This window comes from Paramisgurnus dabryanus, chromosome 23, assembly GCF_030506205.2.
Source record: "Paramisgurnus dabryanus chromosome 23, PD_genome_1.1, whole genome shotgun sequence".
Lineage (NCBI taxonomy): Eukaryota > Metazoa > Chordata > Actinopteri > Cypriniformes > Cobitidae > Paramisgurnus > Paramisgurnus dabryanus.
The window spans coordinates 25976058-26003932 of NC_133359.1; the positions used below are offsets into that span (position 1 = coordinate 25976058).

The 27875-nt window shown below is 35.2% G+C and overlaps 2 protein-coding genes across 2 annotated transcripts in view; both read left to right on the forward strand.

The window, feature by feature from the left end:
• wwp2 (WW domain containing E3 ubiquitin protein ligase 2) overlaps window positions 1-14760 on the forward strand; it is a 41873-nt gene extending 27113 nt beyond the window's left edge. Inside the window, exons 11-24 of the mRNA XM_065297895.2 lie at window positions 1700-1754; window positions 3297-3378; window positions 5103-5231; window positions 5756-5834; window positions 5926-5997; window positions 6131-6223; window positions 9029-9184; window positions 9348-9481; window positions 9561-9701; window positions 12188-12308; window positions 12505-12609; window positions 12687-12783; window positions 13998-14070; window positions 14163-14760. Coding sequence (XP_065153967.2) covers window positions 1700-1754; window positions 3297-3378; window positions 5103-5231; window positions 5756-5834; window positions 5926-5997; window positions 6131-6223; window positions 9029-9184; window positions 9348-9481; window positions 9561-9701; window positions 12188-12308; window positions 12505-12609; window positions 12687-12783; window positions 13998-14070; window positions 14163-14262 — 1437 coding nt within the window. The 3' untranslated portion in view covers window positions 14263-14760. The remainder of the gene's footprint in view (window positions 1-1699; window positions 1755-3296; window positions 3379-5102; window positions 5232-5755; window positions 5835-5925; window positions 5998-6130; window positions 6224-9028; window positions 9185-9347; window positions 9482-9560; window positions 9702-12187; window positions 12309-12504; window positions 12610-12686; window positions 12784-13997; window positions 14071-14162) is intronic.
• Window positions 14761-16168: 1408 nt separating this feature from the next.
• On the forward strand, window positions 16169-27770 carry adat1 (adenosine deaminase tRNA specific 1). Its single transcript, XM_065291244.2, has 9 exons — window positions 16169-16409; window positions 17191-17259; window positions 17345-17399; window positions 21428-21558; window positions 21779-22274; window positions 22604-22749; window positions 24147-24246; window positions 24343-24429; window positions 27452-27770. The coding sequence occupies exons 1-9, from the start codon at window positions 16268-16270 to the stop codon at window positions 27585-27587; spliced, it is 1362 nt and encodes a 453-aa protein (XP_065147316.1). The 5' UTR covers window positions 16169-16267; the 3' UTR covers window positions 27588-27770.
• Window positions 27771-27875: the final 105 nt, after the last annotated feature.

Sequence of the window (27875 nt, forward strand, 5' to 3'; positions counted from 1 at the left end):
AGACAAGATTCTAGCAATGTCAAGATCAAATGCCTGACAGGATATTTTCACAGACTAATACACGTCACGTCTCAGGCATAGACTACAGTATTTATACAGCATATATGCATAAGTTATATTTTCAATTTAATTTATAGGACAATTCCCGCAAAGATTTTAGGTTAACTTTAGTCTATAGAAGAGAGGTAGTGTATGTCGACTCGCAGTGGGGTGGGGTGTCTCTCCATCATGATGTCATTCAACCAGCACAACCAAAAATTATATCAACTTTTTGTAAAAAAGTTTGTGTTTTTAAAGAAACCTAACCATATTTGAGAGATGATAAAAGAGAAAAAATAAAGATGAGATGAAACATTTATTTTATTTTTTAGTTTGAAGGCAGATATCACGTTCTTTCATTTGATATATTTTATGTTAATATATTTAAACAAGATTTGTTTTTTGGAAGGCATTAAACTTTTGTGAAAATCCTAAAAAAAATGTCGGCACTGGTATAGTGTATAGTGTATAGTGTGATCATTACACACAAGCATTATCTGACACTTTTTCCTGCGTTTTTTTTAGCCAGTTTCTTGTATTTTCCCCAAACTTTAGGTACAAAATTAAAACTCCTTGTGGTTTCTCGGTCTGATCAATTTAAGCAACCACAAATGACGCAAAACATTTACAAAATCTCTTCCCAGATTGACAATATGTGTGTTTGTCTTTACAGCACTACACACTCACTTTCTCATGCTCTCTCTCTTGCTCTCTCTCGCTCGCTCTCTCTCGCTCTGTCTCTCTCTCTCTCTCGCTCGCTCTCTCGCTCTCTCTCTTACACAAACTTCATTCAAACAGCAAACTTTTGATATAGTAACAGGAGCTTTTTACCATCTTAGCAAGATACTGCTAGCATGTAAAACTGAAATGAGTTTCTTATCAATTTTTTAATTTAGGCATTTTGTAACTTTAAAACAAGAAAGTTTATTTTGGTTAACTAAATCAACTCTAAACCTTTTACCACATTCATTGTATAACTTCACACACAGGCCCACAGAGAAGGTATTTTTCTGAATATAATGGTAGTTTTAACGCACACTTTAGAGCACACACACACACTGGGTGTATGTTTTCAGTGTACAAATAAATGAAATTTCCACGCGCCAGACCCACGTGTGTTTGCGCGCAGAGTAAACCGTGGTGGCCGAATAAAGGTGCTTTTGTCTTGTGGGCGGGGGTTGGGCCGTCTGGAGCGCTCATGAATGTTCGCTTCAGTCCACTCAGACATCGCGCCTCCCTGCGTACTTTCACAGCTCCTCTAGAAAAGGCCGGAGTGTTGGGTGCGGTCGGGAGGGGGTGGATGGAGACAGGGTGGGGCTTTCCAGCAGCCAGTGAGATCATTGAAATACTGTATGCGTGTGCGTGTGTCTTTTTTGCCCGCGGTAAGCGTGTAGTATTTGGACGGCGCTGGTCAAGGCGTTGGAGCACCTCTGCCAGTCTCTGTTCCAGGAGCAGGAGGCAAACTTTGGGATTGGTTTGGTTCGACATCTCAGGGTTTGCCTGCATCATAGCTGTAGGTAGATGCCCGTTCACAGCTTTGGGTTGTTAGGTCCTGCTGGTTATCGGTTAGGGAGTTTATTTGAAGTTATGGTGGGAGATGGTTTGTCAGGTAAGGAGCAGAAATCGTGTCCTAACCATATTGTGTATCTCTCTCTCACAGTCATCTGGTGGTGTGGTGGAGAATGACCCGCTTGGCGCTCTTCCTCCAGGCTGGGGTAAGTCTTCATTCATGTTTTATATACAGTTGTTCATGCATCTAAAATGATTTATGTATACATTTTTTAATCGGTTATTGGTCTGGATCAGTTAATCGGTTATCGTTTTTATAGTGTGTGTCGATAATTTGGTTGGTATCTGGAATACCACCCAAAATAAACGCTCGCCAAATGTAACAAAAATATAGGTTGTATCTGTTTTCTCAATTCATTCACTTTTGACAGGTGTTGCAAAACATTTATGTTGGATTTTAATGCTGATACACCAATTATGTTTGTTTTATAATAAAATTTTATATAATGATATAAATTAAATTAATAAATAAAAAATAATTCTAATTTAATTTAAGAAGTTGGATGATGAAAAAGCAAAAATTGGTTAATTGGTAAAAAAAGTGAAAAATATAATTTGTTGCGCAAAAAAGAATCGTTGGTTAGTACACAAATTTTGAATTTAAGAAAAAATTTTATATATAAACGTTTAAATAAATATAATTGTAGCTTTAACGCACAATTTACAGTACACACGCTAGCTGGGTGATTTCATGTATAAATAAATAAAATTTTATATAATGTGGCTTTTAAATACAAAACTTTATTAAGTGCCCCTGCATAGCAGTTAAGGTTAGCAGCGCAAACGTTCATAAGTTCGAACCCAGTAAACATGCGTAATTTTTAATTTGATAATTGATAAAAGCATCTTCCAAATGTATAAATGTAAATGTTGATACATTTAAAAATCAAACCTTACATAAAAAGTCATATATTTGAGTCAGTAATTATTCTCTCTCTTGAGTATTGTGTCAAATACTGTAGACTGAAGAAATATGGAGTTGAGAAAGCTGTTTTATAGTGATTGAGTAAAAACGGCTAAAGCGTAAAAAAAAACAAAAGTAAGAGAAGTGCTGTGCGAGCGGTAATGTGAGGGCTACTGTGTGCTTCTCAAACGACTGCTAATAAGAACAAGATGTCAGACAGAAAGGACTGAAACCACACCACATGCTAAATACAGAGGGGGTGAGGGGTACAAATCCACACTGCCATGCTCCTATTCATACAGATCTTTTTCTGTGCAATAGCAAGCAGATTTCTCTCCGTTTTGATTTTAATTTAATCCAGCTGTTCGTTGCCACCGAACAATGCTCCTTAAGTTCTTACTCGCTTCTCATCAAGTCTCCGTTCGGCTAAACTCACTAAAAAAGTGATCGTATGATAGTATTTTTAGGGCATGGGCTTACGAGATGCCTCACCCTCGTGTGGTTCCATTCCAAACCTGCATGCTGTTAGTTTTTCCATAAACGGGAATGTTTTCGGAAATCACAAAAGCCATCGTTTAAGGACCATCTCCATCGAGACTTCTAGATCATGATTCTAGAGGAAGTATTGTCATTGGGGTGTCAATAATAAAACATTAATGAATGAGGCTAGTACAGTGCACAAGTAGTATTTGTGTTAAGGAAATGCAAAAGGCTTTGATCTACTAATAGGTAAGTTCAGCGTGTTTGCACGTGCGCTGATCGTAATTGTTTTTTTCCCCCGCAGAGAAACGCCAGGACAATGGCCGAGTGTATTACGTCAATCACAACACCCGAACTACGCAGTGGGAGGACCCACGAACCCAAGGGTAATTCTGCTCTCCTGTCACATGGTCCATTGCAAATGATCTACAGATTTCAATAGAGCCCGCGGGAGTCAAATCGTTTGTTTTGGTATAGGGGTGCACAGGGCACATATGTACAGCTAGGGCCTAGGGTGTTGGGGAAACTGTTTTCCAAGCTACTATAATATATATTTACAGTACTGTGCAAAAGTCTTAGGCCGCCACCACCAGCCTTGTTGTTTAAGGAAAGTTTTAATGTCCATCCATATTTTTTTTATTTTTTTTTATTAAGATACAAACAGAAAATTCAGGAAATATGTACACAAAATAAAAACAAAACTGATGTCTTCTTCAGGCATCAGTCAGTATTTAGTGTGACCTCTTTTGGCATGAAACACATCTTGAGCTTTTTGAGGAGACTGAAGTCATTCGACTACAATTGGAAATTTAGGATTAAAAGATCCTGCTTTTGCTCAAGTGGAGGGAAAGTTTACCCGAAATACTTGACACTTCAGCTTATACATTTATACAGTTTTTAATACTACATACACATTTCCTCTATATTCTGGTTGCATTCTAATAATTATTATATTTGATCACTATACCATTGCAAAAAAAAAATATATATATATATATAATGGTGGCATTAAACTTTTGCACTGTGTGTATATATATAGAGCTGGGCATAGATTAATCTAGATTAATCTCATACAAAATAAAAGTAATTTTTTGCATAACACATGAGTTTGTGCTGTGTGTAATTATTATGTATATATAAATACACACACATTCATGTATGTATTTAAGAAACATTTACATGTGTATATATATATATATTTATTTATATTTTTATATATTCTAAATTATATATACATAAAAAACGATATTTAATAAAACATTTCTTACATTTATATACATGTATGTGTGTGTATAAATATACATAATATTTACACACATCACAAACATATATATAATGCAAACATTTTTTTATTTTGTATGAGATTAATCTAGATTAATTTATGCCCAGCCCTGTTTGAATATATAAACATATGTATTGATTTGTCAAGCTACGTATAGCTTGCATTTGTATATAATGAGATTGTAATCTTAACCTATGAATAGTTGACAAACCATCTGATGCATATTACACACAATATTGGCTGGTCAAAATTGCCAGTTTTAATTCAATTGGCTGGTTGTTAGGCCAGTTTATACCAGTCAGATTTTCCAGGCTGTGCTGGAACTAGTCACCGGATTTGACAAGGTTTGCGAGGATTTCTGCTTTCGTTGGAATATGTGATGGCAAGATGTTCCTTCACCCATGAGTCATATCTGATTTCCTAGTTCTTATTGTAAATGTCAAATAAACAATAACCTGTGGTTAGTGTCTTTTCACATAAGTTAGTCTCTGTAACTATCAGGAAATAAGCATACTTCGCTATATACAGTTAGCTACTGTGTTTATACCCATAAAGATATTTGTCTACTTGCCTGATGTCTCCCAATCCCAATGATTTATTCAAGAGTGAATCATCCTTTATTTATTTCCTCACTTTGATTTCCACGTTTTACTTTTACATTGTGTTTTAGGTATTTACATATTTTACGTTTAGTTTACTTAAAGTCATATGATATGATTTGTTTGTTTTCTACATATATATACTTTGAGCAAACCAGACATGTCAGGTCATATATGTGTGTAGAGTCCAGCAGGGTGCGCTGCTCTTACCCCCCTCCTCCTGTTGCAGGATGATCCAGGAGCCGCCCCTGCCCCCCGGCTGGGAGATGAAGTACACTGCAGAGGGTGTGCGATACTTTGTGGACCACAATTCTCGCACCACCACCTTTAAAGACCCCCGACCAGGCTTTGAGTCAGGGTAAAAATCACACACGCTAAAGCTCAGGTCACATTTTTTAGTTTTATATGAAGGTTTACACTGAGATGGATAGATGGATAGATGGATAGATGGATAGATAGATAGATAGATAGATAGATAGATAGATAGATAGATAGATAGATAGATAGATAGATAGATAGATAGATAGATAGATCAAACAGACCAATTAGCTCAAGCATCTTGCGCTTCACTATAGCCAAGGCTTTAACCAATAAGACGCATTCACAAACCATACAGTATATATCTTTCTTTATCCTCTTATTTTTTATTTTATACATTTTTTTTGTTGCTTTCTGTCTTTTCTATTTCTTTGTTTCTCTGATAAGCAGTACAGATATGCAGGAAATGTTTGTGTCTTTATTTATTAAGTTTATTTATTATGTCTTCCTCTCATCGGTCGTGTCCAAGAGCTCATGTTAATGTTGACATTTGACCTGTGTGCCAGCATCGGATGTGGAATAAATGACGGTTTCACTTTATTTATTTGTCTCTTTCACGTTTAGGTCACGGCAGGGCGGATCTCCGGGCGCCTACGATCGGAGCTTCAGGTGGAAATATCACCAATTCCGCTTCTTGTGCCACGTGAGTTGCTTCAGTCGATCTTGTTTGTACTCTCGCTTGTCATTTTGACGGCACATAATGCATTATCTCATGTTTGTGTCTTTCTTAACAGTCCAATGCGTTGCCCAGTCACGTGAAGATCTCTGTGTCACGACAGACTCTCTTTGAGGACTCATTTCAACAGGTGGGAGGATGTAGTACAAATTTATTTAAATTACTATCTTTTTTAATATTTATTTCTACATAGTTTAATATATTTGTAAAGGATTTTTATTAAAATTATATAAAAAATATTATATCACTCTGTTTCCTTCCAGATCATGAATATGAAGCCGTACGATCTCCGTCGGAGGCTATACATCATCATGAGGGGCGAAGAGGGTCTGGATTATGGAGGAATAGCCAGGCAAGTTTATCCCGAGCAGCTGTCATCTCTCTCTTCATCATGTCTTCATAATTTACTCGTGCTTAACGTTTGGGTTTGTGGGTGGGGAAATGTTTGGTGTGACTTTTCTTGTTTGGTGTCTGGAGCTCCTCTGTCTGTGTCTGTCTCCTGCGTCGTGTCAGTGGTTTTACCCTATGGTAGGTTACGTCATGCTGTTCTACCACAGGGTAGAACCACGGACGGGATGTCTGGGGGTGTCTGCATCGTCCTTTGGTGTAACAACTGCCTTACCCTCAATCATGATCCCATGTGTGTTCCTTCACCATCCCTCCAAACTCCCTCACCGTGGGTCGGTTATGATTTGCTATCTGTTGGTGTTGGTGTTTTCATCTTCATTGCCTTACGTGACACTTTCATGTCTTTACTCATTTCATCTAAAATAAACTACTTATTTTTTGCCAAAATTTTCTGGTGAATTCTTTTTTACTTTTAATAGATGCATGTTTCTTTGCTATGTGGTCTGATATGAATTAGGATTTGTAGTTGTGCTTGTTATAAAATACTATCAAAACTATTCAAATACAAATTATAAAATTGAGTTGAATGCATATTTACATGAAATATTTGTTAATTTATATTTAATAATAATGATTATTACTTTGCCTTTTTCTGTAAATTAGTGTAGTACAAGATATGTACACTACTAAACTAGGATGCATCTTATAAAGCTGCACTGCAAAAAATGATTTTCAATTTTGCTTTTTTTATGCGCAAAATCACTTAAATTTGATATTTTTTGTCTAAGAACTAGACTTATTTTCTTATGCCATATTGCTCATCAAGAAAAAGCTTCTTCATTTAAGAATTTTTAGATATTTTTACAGAAAATAAGACAACAATAATAAAAAGAAAATGTTTTCTTGAAAATTATTTTTTGCAGTGTGGCAGAGAATTTCCCTGTGTTCAAACCTGTAATCTACACTGCAAAAAATTATTAAAAAAAAAAAAGTCTTGTTTTCAGTAAAAATTTCTAAAATTATTAAATTCAGATACTTTTTCTTGATGATCAAAACAACCCAAGAAAATAAGTCTAGGTTTTAGACCAAACATATTAAATTTAAGTGATTTTGTGCATAAAACAAGCAAAAAAAAATTGCCAATGGGGTAAACAAATTTTTCTTGAATTTTTTTCTTGAATTTAGTGTTTAGGAAAAATGTTCAAGTTTTATTGCTTACCCCACTGGCAGATTTGTTTTTGCTTGTTTTATGCACAAAATCACTTAAATTTGATATTTTTGGTCTAAAACTAGACTTATTTTCTTAGGTCGTTGTGCTCATCAAGAAAAAGCATCTTAATTTAAGAATTTTTAGATATTTTTACTCAAAACAAGACAAAAATACTAAGAATATTTTTCTTGAAAATAATTTCTTTGCAGTGTAGAGAAAGAGTGGCTTATTAAAAACCTGCATGTAGATTTATGTACAGTATATACATTCTTTCTTTCGTTCATTCATTTCATTTATTCAACATTTGTTTGTTCACTACATAATAACTATACTTTTATCTGCATTATTTTATAGTTTGAATGACTAGTTTGTTTTATTCTGTCACTACTTTTGAAAAAATTATTTTATCAAGTCAATCCAAATACATAGATTTAAAGTTATAGAAAAAATGTATCTTAAACAATTTATTTCGCCATAAACATAACCATAAAATTTGGAATGGTATTAAAGGTGCAGTGTGGGACTTTAGCAGGATCTCTTGACAGAATTGAAATATAATATACATAACATATAAAAACTATACACTAATAATATTATCTTTATTACCTTAGAATGAGCCGTTTTTATCCTCTTACACCGCATGTCCCCTTAAATGAAAGCCGCCATCATGTTTTTACAATAGTCATAAACGTACAAACTGCTCTACGGAGGGCTTTTTTGTCCCTGCGTAGTCTCAGGCGACTACATGTTTGTCCTTTAACAGCTACCGTAGCTTCTCTTTGCGTTTCGAAATTGAGGTTGGTTGCATTTCGCAATCTCACCACTAAAAAACCCACATTGTACCTTTAAAGTAAGAAGAAAAAAGAAAAGTAAGATGAATATATAAGTATATTTACTTGTTTAAGTAAAATATAATGAGAAGTATTAAATAATATGTAAGTCGGGGTTCAAGCAGTTTGTAAAAGCGTAGAAATGAAAATTGTTAAATTAAAAAGTTCATAACTTGTTCATATGACAGAAGGAGTTAATTATTGAATTTCTATGTATGTTTTGTGAATGCATTCTGTAATGCAAATAACAAACACAAGTTATAAATGACAGTTTTTATTTGCATTTTATGTGGAAATTCTAATTCTACCATTCCTAAATAAATATTTAATATTTAAAACAGGTCGAACCATATTTAGACGTTGTGCAAGGACCCATGATCATAATGTAATACATTTTATATTTTATTTTTATTTTATACATTTAAAATGCATCTCTTTCTGCTCAGTTATACACATAAATGAGATATTCCTGATTAAATATTTTTCTTAGTTGTAGCATTATCAGCATAATTTAGTTTTAATATTCACAAAACTTTAGGCAGTAACTGTAGAATAATAAAATTGAAAAGACCTTGCGGCAAAAATACTGAATTTTAAAGCATTAAAGCTATTAAAGAAAATACAGATATATATTAAAATAGACATTTTGGAAGATCTTTGATAAAGTTTTCCTACAGGGAAAACATCCATGTTGTTAAAAAGCTTATAAATGTAATGTTTATGTGTTATCCTAATGTGTTGTATCTCATTTGTTTTATTCTCTTTATAGGGAGTGGTTTTTCTTGCTGTCTCACGAGGTGTTGAATCCGATGTATTGTCTGTTTGAGTACGCCGGTAAAAACAACTACTGCCTGCAGATCAACCCTGCGTCCTCCATTAACCCCGACCACCTCACATACTTCCGCTTCATTGGCCGATTCATTGCCATGGTAACATCGCTTGTTAGATGACTTATATTACAGTCGTTTTACTTATTACTTCAATGATTAATTAGTTATGTTGTGCCTGATTGGAGGATACACATTACATGAAGGGCTTATTATTATTATTATCATCTCTCTCCTGCCTACACCTACAATGCTTTCTCTTCAGGCGTTGTATCATGGGAAGTTTATCGACACTGGCTTCACTTTACCCTTCTACAAACGCATGCTCAACAAGAAACCCACCCTGAAAGACCTCGAATCCATCGACCCTGAGTTTTACAACTCCATCATGTGGGTCAAGTGAGTATCAATACTGCACTCCTGGTATTCAGTGTCTTATTCATACAGCGTGTGAACTGATCCTGATGTCTGCTAACAGAGAGAACGATCTGGAGGAGTGCGGCGTAGAGCTGTACTTTGCTCAGGACATGGAGATTTTAGGAAAGGTGACGACGCACCAGCTGAAGAACGATGGAGAAAATGAACTGGTCACTCAGGACAACAAAGAGGAATATATCGGGTAAGGCTGTTAAATATTAGAAAATAAAAATGATTTTATTTTGTTTTTAGTCTGAGCTGTCAACTATAAATCCTTCAGCTTCATTTCAGACTGATGTGCAGTACACAAATAATAGTGATAGTCAATAACAGTAAAAGATTGATTGGTTCAGTTCAGTACAAATTGTGTGAGGTGTGATGACAATTCATACAGAAAATATTGAATGAAAAATTCTTAGTATTTTTGTCTTGTTTTAAGTAAAAATATCTAAAAATTCATAAATTAAGACGCTTTTTCTAGATAAGCAAAAGGACCAAAGAAAATATGTCTAGTTTTTAGACCCAAAATATCAAATTTAAGGGATTTTGTGCATAAAACAATCTGCCAATGGGGTAAGCAATGTTGTTTAATTTTCTTGAAACCCTTTTTTTTTTTATAAATGAATTAAATAAAAATCAGTTTGTATAGTAAAAATTTTTCTTACAATAAAAGTGCTTACGATAAAAGAGTTTTTGTCCGTCACATTTGATTTAATTTCTTTGCAATAATTATATAATTACAGCATTACCTTGTGTGGAAATTTGTATGTTGGTTAATTACACATTTAAAAGTGCTGCTGTCTTACCATCACTTAACCAAGACACAAACAAACAAACACGGCACGGAGCCAAAGCATACCAAATACCATATATAAGCTTTATGCCCTGGGTATCATTTTTAAAATCTTTTAATCATCATTGCATTTAACATGTATTGCTACCATTTCAGTCCAGTGTCTGTTGAATTTTAACAAAAGCAAACCTCTGGACATTAAGTCACACAAAAGCATTATAAAAATTAGGGTTATTCCATTAAATATATTTATTTTTAATTGTTCTTAAAATACAAGTTAAACATTAGCATTCGCATTAAAACATTGCATCTTTTGTTAGTTTATCTGGTTTCAGTTTTTTTGCAAATAAATGATAATAAAAACATTGTTGGTAGTTGACAGAATAAAACAAAAATGATCATTTTACTTAAGCACATACTTACAAATAATACATTTGATAAACTGAAAATAGTCTTGAAGTGGTCTTTTTTCATTTTTTTCTTGGCTGTATATATGATTTTTCTGTTGTTTTAGCACAATGCTAAATTTTATTGTTTTAAAGGGGACATATCATGACAATCAGACTTTTTTCATTTTTAAGTGCTATAATTGGGTCCCCAGTGCTTCTATCAACCTAGAAAATGTGAAAAAGATCAACCCAGTAACTTAGTTTTGGTAAACCATTTTCTGCAAGCATGTGAAAAAATAGCTCATTGAATTTGGCTCCCCTTGTGATGTCAGAAGGGGATAATACCGCCCCCTAATCTGCACTATCCAACCACGGCACTGCCATTTAGTGCAAAGACAGAGAGTGCAAAAAGAAAATAATTGACAGCAAAATTGAGTTTCAATTTCAACAAACCACCATTATGGTGATCAGTGTTTGCATTTCATCAGCTCATTTGCATTTAAAGGGACACACCTAAAAACTGCACACTTTTGCTCATACATACAGCACAGGCTAAATATTTGGACACACTCACTCGTTCTTTATTTATATTTTTTTTCCCACATAACAGAATAATAATAAACTCATCCAAACTATGGCATAACACAAATGCAACTGTGGGATATATGTTGGTGACTGAAAGCTTGCCTAGAAATTGCAAAACCATACTCGTGTCATTTTATCAAGAAGCTTCCTGAATTTTAAAGAATATTGAAGTACTTCACATTTAATCTGGGCTCTTATTGACAGCTTTTTCTTTAATATTCAATGCAAGTCATCTTTTTCAAAAAATAATATTTAAAAATAACATTTTAGTTTTCTAATAACAGAAATTAATCTGTTTGGCACAGGTGTAGTTTTTTCTACAAACGTAATTTCATGCATTTAACCATAAACCTTCAGATTAAAAGATTTTTAAAATCATAGTTAACATTTTTGTCAAGTGTGTCCAAACTTTTGGCCTGTACTATACCTATAAAATGATAATATAATTATAAAATAATAAATTATCTCTGGGGTATTTTGAGATAAAATTTCACATGCACACATCTTTAAAGGGGACAGAGAATGAAAAACCATTTTTACCTTGTCTTTGTTGAATAATGGTAGTCTACCCACATTCACAAACATACAAAAAGTGCTAGACATGCTAAACATCTCAGTCTCATAGAAATTCCTCTTTTAGAAATGTCAGCCAGAAAACGGCCCAATCTGAAAAACTGATGCTTATGACATCACAGACATCTCACTGCCCCTCCACCGTTTACATGGACCAAACTCCATACATGGGAATTATGTAACCCATAGCCTGAAGATCTATGCTTACCTGTTTTATCTAGTTGTGAATAAGACAAAATAATTGTCTTAAAATGTATTTTTTACTAAACCTAAAGCATTTTTTAAAGCATTATTCACAGCTACAGCTACATGTCATTGCTATAATAGTGTAACTCATTTCTCCTGCAGTCTGCTCACTGACTGGAGGTTCACACGTGGGGTGGAGGAACAAACAAAAGCTTTCCTGGATGGCTTTAATGAGGTGGTGCCATTGGAGTGGTTGCGTTATTTTGACGAGAAAGAACTGGAGGTGGGTGTTTTGCAACAAAAATATCATCCGCCAAAAAGCCGACGTGCTGCATTTTTAGATGCTTAACACAATATAATGCCAGCGTTTGGGACATCAACAGCTGTAAATAACTCTTGATCCAGGGTGTGTGGTTGGTTTTGGGCTGGTTTTCAATTTATAGACCCTATATTTATCCTACGCATCATGTCTCCTTCAGCTTATGTTGTGCGGGATGCAGGAGATTGATTTGAGCGATTGGCAGAAAAACACCATCTATCGACATTATACCAAAAACAGCAAACAAATCCACTGGTTCTGGCAGGTAGTTAACGCTCAATATCGTATTAGCGTTTTTGCACTTCTGCTGATTTTTAATGTGCTGTTTTGTTTGTGGCACAGGTGGTAAAGGAGATGGACAATGAAAAGCGGATTCGCCTCCTGCAGTTCGTCACAGGAACTTGTCGGTTGCCTGTTGGAGGTTTTGCTGAACTTATAGGTGCAGTTACAATCTTACATACCATAAACACAACAGATATATCACACAATATCAACTCACAATAAATGCATTATATCAATGTTCGATCAAGTGACAAGTGTTCAAAAAGAGAAATTTTGTTTAGAAGATAAAATTTTGAAGGCTGAGCGTTATCAAAATTTAAGTCCCACCAGCATCAGATGGGTGGGTCTTAAGGAAATCACAAAAATTATTATTGATTTTTTTTTTACTTGACTACTTTGGGCTGCAAAACGATTAATCGCGACTAATCGTTTGCAGAATAAAAGTTTGTGTTTATCATATATGTTTATCATATATGTGTGTGTACTGTGTATAATAATTATGTATATAAAATACACACACATGCATGTACAATTTTAGGATTTTTTAAATATTGAGTATTTATAATTGTTAGTGCTGGGAAAAGATTAATCGGGATTAATCGCATACAAAATAAAAGTAATAATTTTGCATAATATTTGAGTGTGTGCAGTGTGTAATTATTATTTATATATAAATAATATAACATTTCTGAAATGAATATATGTATATGTGTGTGTGGTTAAATATATATAATAATTACACACCGTACACACCGACATATTATGCAAAAAACTTTTATTTTGTATGCGATTAATCACGATTAATCTTTTCCCAGCACTAATTAGTGTATATAGTATAATTTATATATAGGCTAAATATAAAAATGTGTATATATACGTAAATATATACTTGCATCTGCGTGTATTTAATTATATATACATAATTATTATACATAGTTTTGCAGCCCTTATTCCTGTGGCCTCATGGGATAGTAAAGTGTTCACCCAACAACATTACTTAAAACATATACAAAAACAGTAACACGCTGGTATATTTATATTTTTGGTACTTTTTTGACAATTCACACATGTAGTATAGTATTATAGTAGTAATATAGTACACTATGGGACGGTTTCCAGGACAGGGCTTATTCTAGTCCCAGACTAAAATGCATGTTTGAGCTACTTTAATTTCAAAACACCTTGTACTGACATATTTTAACATATATCAGTGTCATTGTTTTGCACACCAGTATAATTTTTTGTAAGATTTGTTTGTAAAAAAACTTCTTAAATAACTAAGGCCTAGTCCTGGATTAATCTAAACCCTGTCCGGGAAACCGCCACTATATGTATTAAGTAGTAAACGGGGTGAATTTTGACTTTTTTTAGGGAGTAATGGACCACAGAAATTCTGCATAGATAAAGTGGGGAAAGAAACCTGGCTGCCTAGAAGTCACACTTGGTGAGGCTCACATTGACTTTAATCCAAAATAAAAAATTAACGTTTTTTTTTTTTAGACGAGTATTGTGAATAATAAATTTTTTATTCGCCAGTTTTAATCGCCTGGATCTGCCACCCTATAAGAACCTGGAGCAGCTCCGAGAGAAACTACTGTTTGCCATCGAGGAAACCGAAGGATTCGGACAAGAGTGATCATATGAGGACCAAGAAAATAATTTTACCAATGTCATATTTTGTTTTAAGAGACATTACATTAATCACTAATGTGGACCGATCTGTTATTCGACAGATTCATGATACTTTACAATCTTCCATTTAGCCACTTCAGGGAATGCACATCTACATTTACAGCTCAGATTTCATTTCTATGCAGAGTAAAAAATAATCATGCATTTTACTGCTTCACACACTGCTTTACATTTTCAACCCAGTTCGAATTTCCTGCGTTAAGACTTTCATAACAATAAAAATAAACAAGATAAACTGCAATGAAGCTTCAGCCGCAGACGTCATGATGGGCCGCACGGCTTGAGCTTACGCGCCATACGTGTACTGTATATAAGATAGAGAACCATTGTAAGAGAAAATACTTGTCTTAAAAGAGTTTCATCAATCACATTTTTATTTTGTGACATGCTGTGTTAAGCTGTACATAGTTGAAATAAAATCCTGTCATGGACTGTGAACAAATGGCTTTGCTTCTGTATAGCTCAAGGGAACACATAATATAATCCAAATATATACCTTGTAATGCACTGTAAGTTGCTTTGGATAAAAGCGTCTGCCAAATGCATTTTTCTTATTATAAAGGTTACTTTTTATTGTTAATTTAGTAAGAGTTTGTAATTAATAAACATTTTTACAGGTCAGGACTTTTTTCTACCTGCTTGAAATGATGAAGTCTTGCTCATGATCTTCTGCTTTAACATTTATGCATGTGGCACATGTATCTAAAGTGACTTACAGTGCTACACATCATGTATTCATAGGTATATACATATGATCAGATCTCAAACCTTGCTACATAATGATTATAAATAAATAAATGCAGTTGCAGGTACTTGGAGTGGCAGACACCTCAACAACAAACTGTGGTAAAATAATCATGACTAAGGTGTGACATCATCACAGATTATTTCCTTACATTAAATGTAACATTACTGAGCACTATTCAGAATAAATAGTGCCAATTCAGTGCTTGGGTTTGAATTTAATATAGCAAATTAAATTAAGAGTTTTATAAGATTTTTTTAAGTATCGGAATTTAATTAATATAAGAAGAAACAAATATATTCAATATCATTTTCACTTCTTTCTTTGATTTTAGGGGAAATCTTTTCGTTTTATGGGCATTTTATTTTAACATTATTATGTAAAATATAAATCAGATCTCAGACTATTACACTAATTGGCTAAATTATCATTAGTAAATTAATAACTTTTAATTAGAATTTTGATTGTAAAGCTATTTTAATATTGTTGCTATGTATATTGTTTTCTTTTCATTAATTTATTAGTTAAAAAAAACTATTATTACAAATTATTTATATTTGATAATTTTTATTAGTATTTTAAATGATAAATATTATTTATAATTACGTATAGTTATGTATAATTAAAAAAAACATTTAAAACCTGTAACTAGTGATGGTCGTTTTCGAAGCACTGCTTCATGAGGCTTCGAAACATTTAGGAATCTATGTCTTAATTAAGTTAAATATTTTTTTTTACATATTTTAATAAAAATCTTGCTATTATTTTGTAAAAAAGTGTAAAATGTTTAGACACATCTGCTTTTACACTATTTTGACCAGCAGGGGTCGCCAGCGTGTGTGGGTTTCGAACTACTTCGAAAAACTGAAAAGCTTCGTTTCTCCCATCACTACCTGTAACTGTACTGTAGACCTTTACATGTATCATCCGTCCACACAAATACAGAGCTGGTAAATGGGCAAATTACTGTTAATTTTACATTTTTACTTTGTTTACTCGTAATAAAATAACGTTTAAGTTGAATCGTGTCTCGTCTCGAACATCTACACGCAGCGTTTAGGAGGACTCTTAATTTGAAATCTATACGGTTCTGCGTCCGGTAAAGACAAATTCAAGATAAAAGACTTCTGTCAAAGACATGAGCGCTTAAAACACATGTCTAGTTTAATCAAATCAGTCTGATTCTGAATGTACAATAGAGATTATGTGGACTCCCGATGAGATAGCCAGTCTGTGTTATGATCACTTTAATAAACTGCCTAAAAGAGGGAAACCAGAAGTGGGTAGAGAGTGGACTCTACTAGCAGCTGTGCTTCAACTGACTCACAGTCCAGAAAACAAGTCAGGTAAAATAAGAAATACTACATACACGTGATCAACGAGTCATTCCTGCTATGCATTACTTTTAAAACAATTAACCAATGACTATGCATGTAATTATTTATGTTATGACTCCGAGTGTTGTTTTACATGAGAATATATAAAATCATAGCATATTATTTAATCTTATGAAAAGTAAATATTGACACAGTTTTCTGTGTTGTTTTATTTAAAGTGAGACAAACCAATTTATACTCAACACGTCAAATAATTTAATTTATTTGGAAGGGATACAGCTACGGAGCGCCGATTACCGCCCGCGTTTTCCAGATTTGGCCGTAGCTTTATTCCCTCTAGCCAGGACCGTTCTTTTCCACCAAGATTATGTCACTTCCTGGAGAATGACATCACTAGGGAAAAACTTAAACACTACCCTTTCACTACATAATTACAACTGAAGTGTTGGAAGTTTATTATTAAAAGGGATTTTATGAAAAAGTAACAGGATGGAAAGTGACTAAAAGGGATAGTTCACTTAAAAATGAAAATTCTGTCATATTTTTTTTCATTCTCATGTTGAACTAAACCTGTTTGAGTTTCTTTATTCTGTTGAACACAAATGAAGATATTTTGATAAGATTGTGGTAGCCACACAGTGGCACCAATTGACTTCTACAGTAAGAAAAATACTATGGCAGTCAATAGGTCCTGTTCTCCACGGTTACCATATTTATCAAAATATCTGCTTTTGTGTTTAACAGAGGTTTTATCATTAATCGCTTATTAATCGTTACCATTCCATCACAGTTCATAAACAGATTGTGTCTTTGGGGACGGGTACCAAATGCATCGGCAAATCTGTCATGAGTCTAAAAGGTGAGTATATGAATTATAATACATTTGAATCCTTAAACAACGTGTTAATTATTATGATAAATAACCAGGTTTAACTCATGTGCAGGTGATATTCTGAATGACAGTCATGCTGAAGTTATTGCACGCAGAGGCTGCGTCAGGTAAACGTCATCATCACAAAACAAACATCGTCTTAGATCCTGTCCCACAATCCTATACACACGGTCTGTTTGCACACAATGTAAATATCATTAATTTAATACGATTTGTCTATAATATGTTTTTCTCTTCTGTGTTTGTATATGGTTTTCACAGACCTCAAACGGACGTTATGTCCTGTAGACACATGGGTGTGACTTGAAGCCACATGAATTTTGTGCATAAATTATAGATGAAACTTAGTACAAATGTAGTATATTAATAATCTCAATGACCCCAACAACTTTCACTCATTTTTATTAGCACCTAACTTAGGCCATTTGCTATATCAAATCCACAGAAAAGCAAAACGTAATATAAAGCAATGATTATAGCATCCAGGACAGCAGTGGTTCCCAATCATTTTCACTTTAAGGCCCTCTAGTTGCCCACAACAATATTTGAAAGCCCTCCACTCACTTAATTTTTTCCAAATAAAAGGATCTAGAGCTTGTAATGACTAGACAGATGTATATTCACTACTAAAATAACCAAAGAAATAAGAAACATCTTGATTTTAGCTTATGTTAGCATATTTTAATGCTTGTCCAATTTTTTTTAATTTTAAGTCATCTTGAAGCCCCCTTGGAAACAGCTGAGGCCCACCTGTGGGCCCGACTCATTGGTTGGGAAACACTGCAGCACTGCGTCTTACCACTAGGGCATTATTCTGTATCCCCAATAAACCCACCCAAAAAATTATCCCACCATTAAACATCCATTTCATCCAGTCATGCAACTGTCACCAAACTAGGTCTGAGAGACTAAAGATGATAATATCTTAGTTGGTTTTGGCATATAAATCTCATACATATCAATTGGTTTTGTTTTGAGGTTTATTAGATAGTTTACCGATATTTTTACTGTGCACATATAAAGCGAGCTCTGTGCCATTTTACTCAATTTTTCAATTTTAGGAAATAAGGCCAAAACGAAAACCTGATCATTATTTACTGACCCTCATGTCATTTGACCCCCTATTGTCTTTCCTTTTACTCCTTATTAACTTTCTTGTTGTGGATTACGCGCTTGTTTCAGTTGTTACATAAGTAAACCTCCTAAAACTGCCTCAATAACAGTTCAGACAGAGAATGTGCACTGAAAGAGAGCCAAAGGTCAAGACTTTTGTTTGTTTTTACCTTTTGTATGCCTTCTCTTAAAATATATTGTATGACACAGTATCAAGTGGAATTATTTGTTTAACACTTTAAACATTTTTATAGCATTTTTAGCTGCATTGTGTAACTTTTAGAAGGATCTCTTGACAGAACTGAATTATAATATACATTACTATATTATCACTGGAGTATAAGTCATACAAAATTAACTGTAAAAAAGGCATTTTAATCTACATACACCGCGGGTCCCCTTACATGAAAGCCACCATTTCGCGCAGCTTTGCTTCTACAGTAGCCCTAAACGAACAAACTGTTTCATAGAGCATGTTTTGTCCATAGACAGATCGAGACGTTTTGGCTTTCCTTTTCAGGGCTTGTGCGACACGCTTAGTTTTGTCACTGTGTTGTCTCCGACGACGTCATGTTTTGCCAGAATGTTTTGTGAATCCGTCCCTAGATGTTTTTATCCTCACAAACCGCGGGTCTCCTTACATGAAAGTCACTGTCATGTTATTAAACAAACTCAGTGCTGCCCGAGCCTCTTAGGGGGCCCTAAGCAGAATTTGTTTGGGGCCCCCCCTCCCACCAATTATTTTTTTTTAAATAAAGAAATTACAAACATTTATAAAAAGAACAAAGGCTCAGAAAGCAAATCAAATGAATCATAACACTGTCTTTATTGTATGAATAAAATATAATTCTTATTTTTAGAGCTACAGAAGTGATTTTCTCGTTTTTTCTCGGATTGTTTGATTAACATTAATGACACAGACTTCAAGGGGTCATATCATGAAAATCAAACTTTTTACCGCCCCCTTTATCTGCAATATCCAACCACAGCACTGCCATAGTGCAGAGAGAAAGAAAAAAAGTACTTGACAGCACAATTGAGTTTCAATTACAACAAACCACCATCATAGTGATCAGTGTTTGCAATTAATCAGCACATATGTATTTTAAACGACACACCCAAAAAAAACGCACACTTTTGCTCATGCCTACAAATTAGCAATTTTACAATGTTATAATAAATTATCTGTGAAGTATTTTGAGCTAAAACTTCACATAAGCACTCTGGGGAAACCAAAGATTTCTTTTACATATTGAAAACAATCTCATAATATAACCCCTTTAAGTAGGTTATTTGAGGTTACTGTCTCTTTAAGAGAAGCACGGACCTGGTTTCTGCCTTATCTACACATAAACCTAAGACATAAACAAATGTTTTATTGGAAAAAGAGAACTGTGGAGATCATTTTGTTTGTATGTGTCCTGTCATAAACAGAAAGATGTTATGTTTGCTTGCTTTTTTGCTTTGCTGAAACGCGACATCACATGTGTGCACTACTTGCTCTATTCCTCAAATGTATGCTAATGGACTACAGTATGACACACAGTAGTGCGACTCTCTCTAAAGTGTAAACATCACGTGTTCTGGTCTCTGAAGTGCGTAGTGAGGATCACCTCTGAATAGAGCTGGATCGGACACATTTAACCGCATGTGTGTCCAGAAACCTGCTCACTTTACCGCCTTATTGCGGGTTAAATAGTTTAAAAACACTTGAAATGTTAACATTTGCAAGCCTTTGAAACATGTACAAATGATAAACTTTCCCTATTAATCCGTGAATCGCATGCGAGCCGAACTGTGGGTCGATCACGGATCAACTGCGATCTGTTACACCACTAGCTGCTGTTGCACAAATTAAACATACTGTTAATAATCATGCAAACATACCTTTATCTTTTTTTCTCCTCCTCTGTCTTTTTCTTCTTTCTCTTCGGAACCAGAGCGATACATCCTTTTTTTGTGACATGGCTTATCATTTATTACAGTGACCCGCACCTGCGTGAATTGTCAATGCACTATATTGTCTATATTGCGCGTGACTCAAACGCTAGCACTACAGACACATAGCAGTTGTCTGCAAATCAGAATTTTCTTGTCTTGAATTATTTATTTATTCATTCGTATTCATTCATTCATTTATATTACTTGTATAAGTTATTTAAATGTACAAAAAAACTATTGGGGCCCCCTGGTGGCAGTGGGGCCCTAAGCAGCCGCTTAGTTCACTTAGGCCTTGGGCCGGCCCTCTATAAGGAGCCGTTTACCTAAAAACGCATGGAAAACACTAGGCGCGTAGGTTCCTGTCACATGACCTGCGGTCCGTTTGTGGCATTCTGAAAAGCTGAGATGTTTTTAACTCGATGCAGTGCGGACGCGGCAAAAAAAAATGTAAATAACAAACTTGAGCACGCAAAAGACAGGATATGTGAACGGCACCTAAAGCGAGTTTTGTCACTACGTTGTCTTAGACGATGACATGTTAGACCTGTGGTGGCTACCATAGCTTTACTATGCATTTTTCGAATAGGACGGGTGACCTTTGGACTGAGCCGTTGGTTGCAATTCACAGTCTCACCACTAAATGGTGCTAAAAATCCCTGACTGCACCTGTACACGCCTACATTTTGGGAATTTAGCTTATTCACCGTATCCCCTAGCGTTAGATAAGTCCATACATACCTTTCTCATCTCCGCGCGTGCTGTAACTCTGTCTTACGCAGCCCCCGCTAGCTTAGCCTAGCACAAAGACTGGAAGTGAATGACTCAAAAAGTCTAATTTAATGTAAATGACATGAGAAAAAAGCCTTTTATTGTTCTTTTAAACATATTCAAGTCTAAAAGAGTTCACAGACAGCGACTGTGATACTGAAATACATGATTTTCTTTGATTATTGATTCTGCTTTCTTGAAATTGACCCAACATTGGCCCAAAACCAAGGCAAGAATTGAATCATATTTTGTTTACCATTACAGCCCTAAACTTAAGGTATTAATGAATCTCTTTGATATTTTTGTCTTTTAGATATCTGACAGATCAGCTGTACAAGGCTGTTAGTGGCCAGAGTTCTGCGGTTTTCTGTCCAGGTACTGAGAAAGGACGATGGATGGTCAAACCTGACGTTTCTTTCATTTTTTTCACCAGTCAAACACCATGTGAGTTCAGCTACTGCATTTACCATATCTGCTTTATCTTTATATATCACAATACAAGAAGTGTCATTAAAATGTTTTATATCCAGGGTAAGCAAGGTAAGATAAACATGTTTATCAGTAGGCACATTTCTTGGATTTGAACCCGTGACTTTTGTGCTGCTAACGCAAAGCTATACAGGAGCAAATCTCAATTGATCCTAAAACTTATTTTTGACATCAGGTGGCGATGCCTCCATCTTTCCTATGAACTTGAGTCAAGCGCAGCCTTGTAAGTCAGTAAAGGAGACGCAGCATGAAGAGCAAGAAAGAAGAGGTCTGAAACGCCCGGCCGAGAGCGACCTGGAGGAGCGTCCAAGAATAAAATCAAGAGATGGACGTCTGGTCGAACAAAAAGTTGACAAAGCAAGCAATAAATCAAATGAAATTTCGAAGGATGACCTTCATCGCACCGGGGCCAAGTGTGTCCCCGAAGGTCCGACCGATCCTCTCCAGCCCGGGTTACTCTACCACAACGTTGGGTTGTTGCGTCTGAAGCCGGGCCGCGGTGATAGCACACTTTCTCTCTCATGCAGTGATAAAATCGCCCGCTGGGGTGTTTTAGGCTTTCAGGGTGCACTGCTGTCTCATTACCTGCAAGAGCCCATCTATTTCAGTACTGTGGTGGTTGGGAAGTGTCCATACAGTCATGAAGCCATGGAGAGAGCCTTAAACACACGGTAAGTTTTACATAATATAACAACCTGATACCCTTACCATTCCCTTCCATCTAATCGTTATCATTTACCCATCTGATCATAAAAACACTTGTAACAGGATCTATTAAAATTACGGTAGTGGAGGTATTGATTTTGCTTTACAGCTGAAATGACGCTATTTAGCAAATATGGGCCTGTCTGTGTACAGTTTATGAACAAACATTTGCACTGCATTGTTTCACAGTATTATGCTGTGTGTTTATAGGGCTAACATTTGTGCAGGTATGTTGATGTTTCACCGTGACTTTAGTAGGCAGAAACAAAAGATAAATGGTCTCTTTTTTTTACAGATGTGCCCATGTCAGCGATCTTCCGCCCGGTTTCTCCGCCCGTCCTCCGGAGCTCCTGCAGTCAGATCTGGAGTTTACATATAACCACACACACACCGAATCCAAACACACAAATACACAGGGCAGGATATCCCCCTGCGGGGCAGGTACAATACCCATCCATTCAGTTTTTACTGAATCTTTCTGTCTGACACTTCAAAGATCATTTCATCTTTAGGGTGCTATTTGGTTGCATTATTTGTGAATTTTTAAATGTAAAATGCCGGTCACTGTATTAATGTCCTGTCTGTTTTAAAGGGACATTCCACTTTTTTTGAAAATATGCTCATTTTCCAGCTCCCCTAGAGTTAAATGTTTGATTTTTACCATTTTGGAATCCATTCAGTTGATCTCCAGGTCTGGCGCTAGCACTTTTAGCATAGCTTAGCATAATTCATTGAATCCGATTAGACCATTAGCATGGTGTTTAAAAATAACCAAAGAGTTTTGTTATTTTTCCTATTTAAAACTTGACTCTTCTGTAGTTACATTGTGTACCAAGACCAACTGAAAATTAAACTTTGCGATTTTCTAGGCAGCAAAGTCCTTGATTATTACGCCAGAATGAGAGTATAGCTCCTAGACATATCGGCCTAGAAAATCGCAACTTTAAATTTCCAGAAAAATATCGAGACTCTTTGGTCATTTTTTGGCGCGATGCTAATGGTCTAATCAGATTCAATGGATTGTGCTAAGCTATGCTAAAAGTGCTAGCGCCAGACCCAGAGATCAACTGAATGGATTCCAAAACAGTAAAAATCAAATGATAAACTCTAAGGGAGCTGATGGAAAAAAATGAGCCTATTTTCAAAAAAGTGCAGTGTCCCTTTAAGTACAGATATTTGCACACACGTTGCACGTTTAATTTTTTACTTTGTTGGGTAGTTGAACAATAGTAATTGACATATTCTTGCCTTGTATTCAATAGTAATCTTATAGATAATATGTGAAATAAATACTAATACTTGCTTAGTAATTACTGTAGTAAATGGTAGTATACTGTAGTATATTATAGTCATTACTCCACTGGCATACTTTTGTAGAACCTAGATCAGGGGTCTCCAGGCTTTTTGTGAGCATGTGCTACCACAATGAATAAAACAATCGTCTACTCAAAACTGTAGGAGGTCTGGAAGATTTTTAGTTTTAACCTCCTCCTTTTTGAATTATTACAAAGTATAAAACATTATTATTTTGAATGTGGGATGGCATTATTATTTTTTTGGTTGTTAAAGGATTAGTTCCCCAAAAATGAAAATCTGCCATCATTTACTTGCCCTCAAGTTGGTCCAAACGTTCTTTGTTCTTCTGAGCACAAATTTAGATATTTTTTTAAAACAGATCTAGGCCACCATTCACTTTCGTAATATTATTTTCCTCTGGTTGAAGTCAATGGTGCCCCAGATCTGTTTGGTCACAAACCTTTTTCAAAATATCAAACAAATGTGAGGGTGAGTAAATAATGTAGTCCTGCTTTCCTAATGAAATGTTCATATGCTTGCAGCTATCAGCTGGTGTGCCGTATCCCATCAGCCTCTAGATGTCACTGCCAATGGCTATAAACAAGGAGTGACTAAAAAAGTTTTGGGAACACCACAAGCCAGGTGTGACATTAAACCTGTCACAGGTTTGCATGTTGACATTGACAAACACGGACACACGTTCACCACAATAACCAGCTCATGTTTTTCCTTGTGTAGATCTTTGATCACTAAAGTGGAGCTTTTTCATTCATTCCTCAAACTGGTGGCAGTAACTCCAAAAGATCAATGTCCAGAGTCACTACGGTGAGTCTTTTACGGTAACGGATAGAAAAGAGGAGAGATTTCACAAAAATATTCTAATTTAAGACATACAAGCATTTGAGTATTAAGACTAGTATTGTAACTCGATATCATAGTTTCATTTGGTGTTTAATGCCGAATCACAGTTTGAAATACTGAGATGTGTGTTATTAAATGTGATGAGATGTTTTAAAGAAGATGTATGATATAACAGTAAACCTTTGTAAGTTGGTGACTGAAGGAAACAGTTGTTCTTCTGTTTGAAGTTGACCTGACACAGCTCCAGTTTCAGACTCGCACGAGAGCAAAAAAACAATGACTCATCATCTGTGAACACACACTCTCTGTTTCACAAACTCAGTTTTGAGTACCCTACCTACACTCACAAAAGTTGTACCTTTTTGTCACTGGGACGGTACCTTTTAAAGGAAAACACCACAGTTTTTTTATATTTTACTTTGTTCTTACCTCAACTTAGACGAATGAATACATACCTAACTTTATACAATGCGTGCACTTAATCTTTGTTCAGCGCGTCGTGAATGTGTTAGCATTTAGCCTAGCCCCATTCATTCCTTAGGATCCAAACAGGGATGAATTTATAAGCCACCAAACACCTCCATGTTTTCCCTATTTAAAGACCGTTACACGAGTAAGTATGGTGGCACAAAACAAAATGTGGCGATTTTTTAAGCGGATAAAAAATAAGAACTATATTGTATGGCGTTTGTTTGTTGTATGTATTGTTGGGCGTCAACTGAAAAGGCACAATCACCTTTTAACTTCAGACGAGACCGGGGCACAGTTAGCATCAGCTTGCTTTTGTGGATCTTAAATCCTTAGAATGTTGCTGGGAAAGAAGATCTGTAATATATTGTTGGACCTGGCCATTTAAACCCCTTGTACACATACAATAAACCTTAAATTTCACACAACAATGAAGTGACGCCAAGACAATGGCTTTTCTCTTTTTAGTTCTGGTAAGAAGCCGTTCATACAAATTCCGGGTGAGATTAAAAGGATTGGGCCACACCTTGATATAATGAGTGACGTTATCCAGCCTGGAGGATATAAAAGCATGCTTTTCTGTCTTTAAGTATTTGACGTCTAAAAAAGTTTTAATTTAGCGATGGATCCAAGATGGTAAAAGCTATTTTCCCCCACAGAGTTTGTAGTTAAGGTGGTAGGGTTGTGCGGGTGGGTTGGGCCGGGGGCATGGCAATCAAAGGGACGCGTCATGATGAAAATATTTTTATTTTAAACACTCAAATAAAACTCAATTTTGAAGAAAGTATGACAGAAAATGAACACATACTAGATTATATATATATATATATATATATATATATATATATATATATATATATATATATATATATATATATATATATATATATATATATATATATAATATATTTATTTATTTATTTTTTATTTTTTTGGACAAACTAGTTAAGGTGGTAGGGTTTCCCAGCTTAGGTGGGCCGCCCGAACTGAAAAGTGCTGCGGGAAACCCTGGGCATGTACATCATAGTTATTTCCGTGTTTCAGAGGGATGTACACCCAGGGTGCGATTTGCTGGGTGGGATGGGGGGTCTTTATATCCCGGGCTCTGATTAATTATTTTTTATCCCCGGTGGTGACAAAAATTATTCCCCCATGATTAATGTTCATCAAATGGCCATATAAACGACTTAATATAATTTAAGATAATTTAATTAAAATTATAATTAAAAACGCTGACACGCAAAAGTGCAAACTCTTAGTCTATTTTAGCGCGAAAACAGCAAAATAATAAATAAAAAGGATTCCAAGCAGCATATAGTTGTATTTTACAGAATTTTTTTTTACAAATCCAATAAATATTATCATTGAGAAGGAGTGAGCAGAATCTACCATCGTTATTATCGGGGGGATGACACAGGAAAGCAAAAAAGAGGTAAAAAAGTGACTGACATCTTATTTATTGTTATATTGAGAGTATGAGGTTCGAATCTCGCACAGTGCGGATGCGAGTAAGACATTTCTTATACATAGTTACATTTCTATACATATTTTAGTTCAACAGTTACAAAAAAATTGCTTAATACCCTGAATAATCAATAAGCATTTGGTTCATGATTTATTCATAATTTAAAAAATTGAAAAACATCCCCCTTCTGATTTTTCACAAATCACACCCTTTGTACACCCGAGTATCATCCGCATATAATTGATAGCAAATCTAGCCTAGAGGGAGTAAATGGAGTGACAACAAAAGCGGGCCCAGAATTGATCCCTGTGGAACACCACAATTTGCCAACCTCCACTAAAAGTGTTCTATCACAAAGATGGGATTTAAATCAATTTAATGCAGTACTCTAAATTCCTACACATTTACTTATCTGTTCAAGCTAAATAGCACGCTCAATGGTGTCAAAAGCTGCACTGAGGTCCAAAAGAACCAGAATTGCACAGTTACCTAAACGAGTCTAAAGGTGTCTTCCATATCCATAAATGTTTCATATTGTTATTTCTCTGATTAATTGACTACATGTTTGATAGTCGAAAATGAAGTATATACAATTTTATTAGATTATAACCTATAAGAACAGTAAAACATGCAATAATACTATATTTTTAATCATTCTGTCTGCTTTAAAGCAATTTTAAATCCTAAAAAGCACTACACAACATTTCACTTGACTTTAATTGAATAATCTTTGATACTTTTATGATGATTATCCATTTTGAGGCTTGACAGTTATATATTACAATGATCTGCTGTTTATAGCAAGAGCTGCAATATTTTATCATTTCTGTTGCTTTCATGTTTCACTGAAAAAAAAAACATGCATTAAATGACTATTTTCAGTGAATGTTCAAGAATACATATCCCTAATGCTTTGTTCATATGTTGTAAACAAAACATCACGTTGCATACATCAGATTGACCTCTGGCGGCTTCACAGCCCTCCTTCGAGCGTGCAGGTGTTGTTTGTGTATGTGTTGTGTCTGATGGCTGTTTTTTTGCTCTTGTTTGCAGTGGAGAGAGCGAGTTAAGAACATACTGGGACTATAAGCAGGCTGCAGGGCCGTATCAGCAGGCCTGGACACAGCTGCAGCTGCAGGCTTTCCCGCTGTGGTGTCGCAGCCCCAGAGATCTTCTGCTCTTTCATTAACACGCTCGACATTTCACCCAAAACCCCACTGTTGTGTCCAGCATTACAATAGTGTGAAATACCACGTTTTATTTATTGTTATTAGTAAAGTATGTGCTTTTCCACGACACATTTACTATTTTTCCATATCTGTATAATACAATTTTACAGGAATTATCAATGATCTTCCCTACAATGTAATTCAACAGTGACTTTGACAAAATGTCAAATAAAAAGACATCTGTTTGACATCTGTGATCCTTTGTGGAGCTTTACAGTATCTTGTATTGGTCAAAGCAGCCTGGTCTG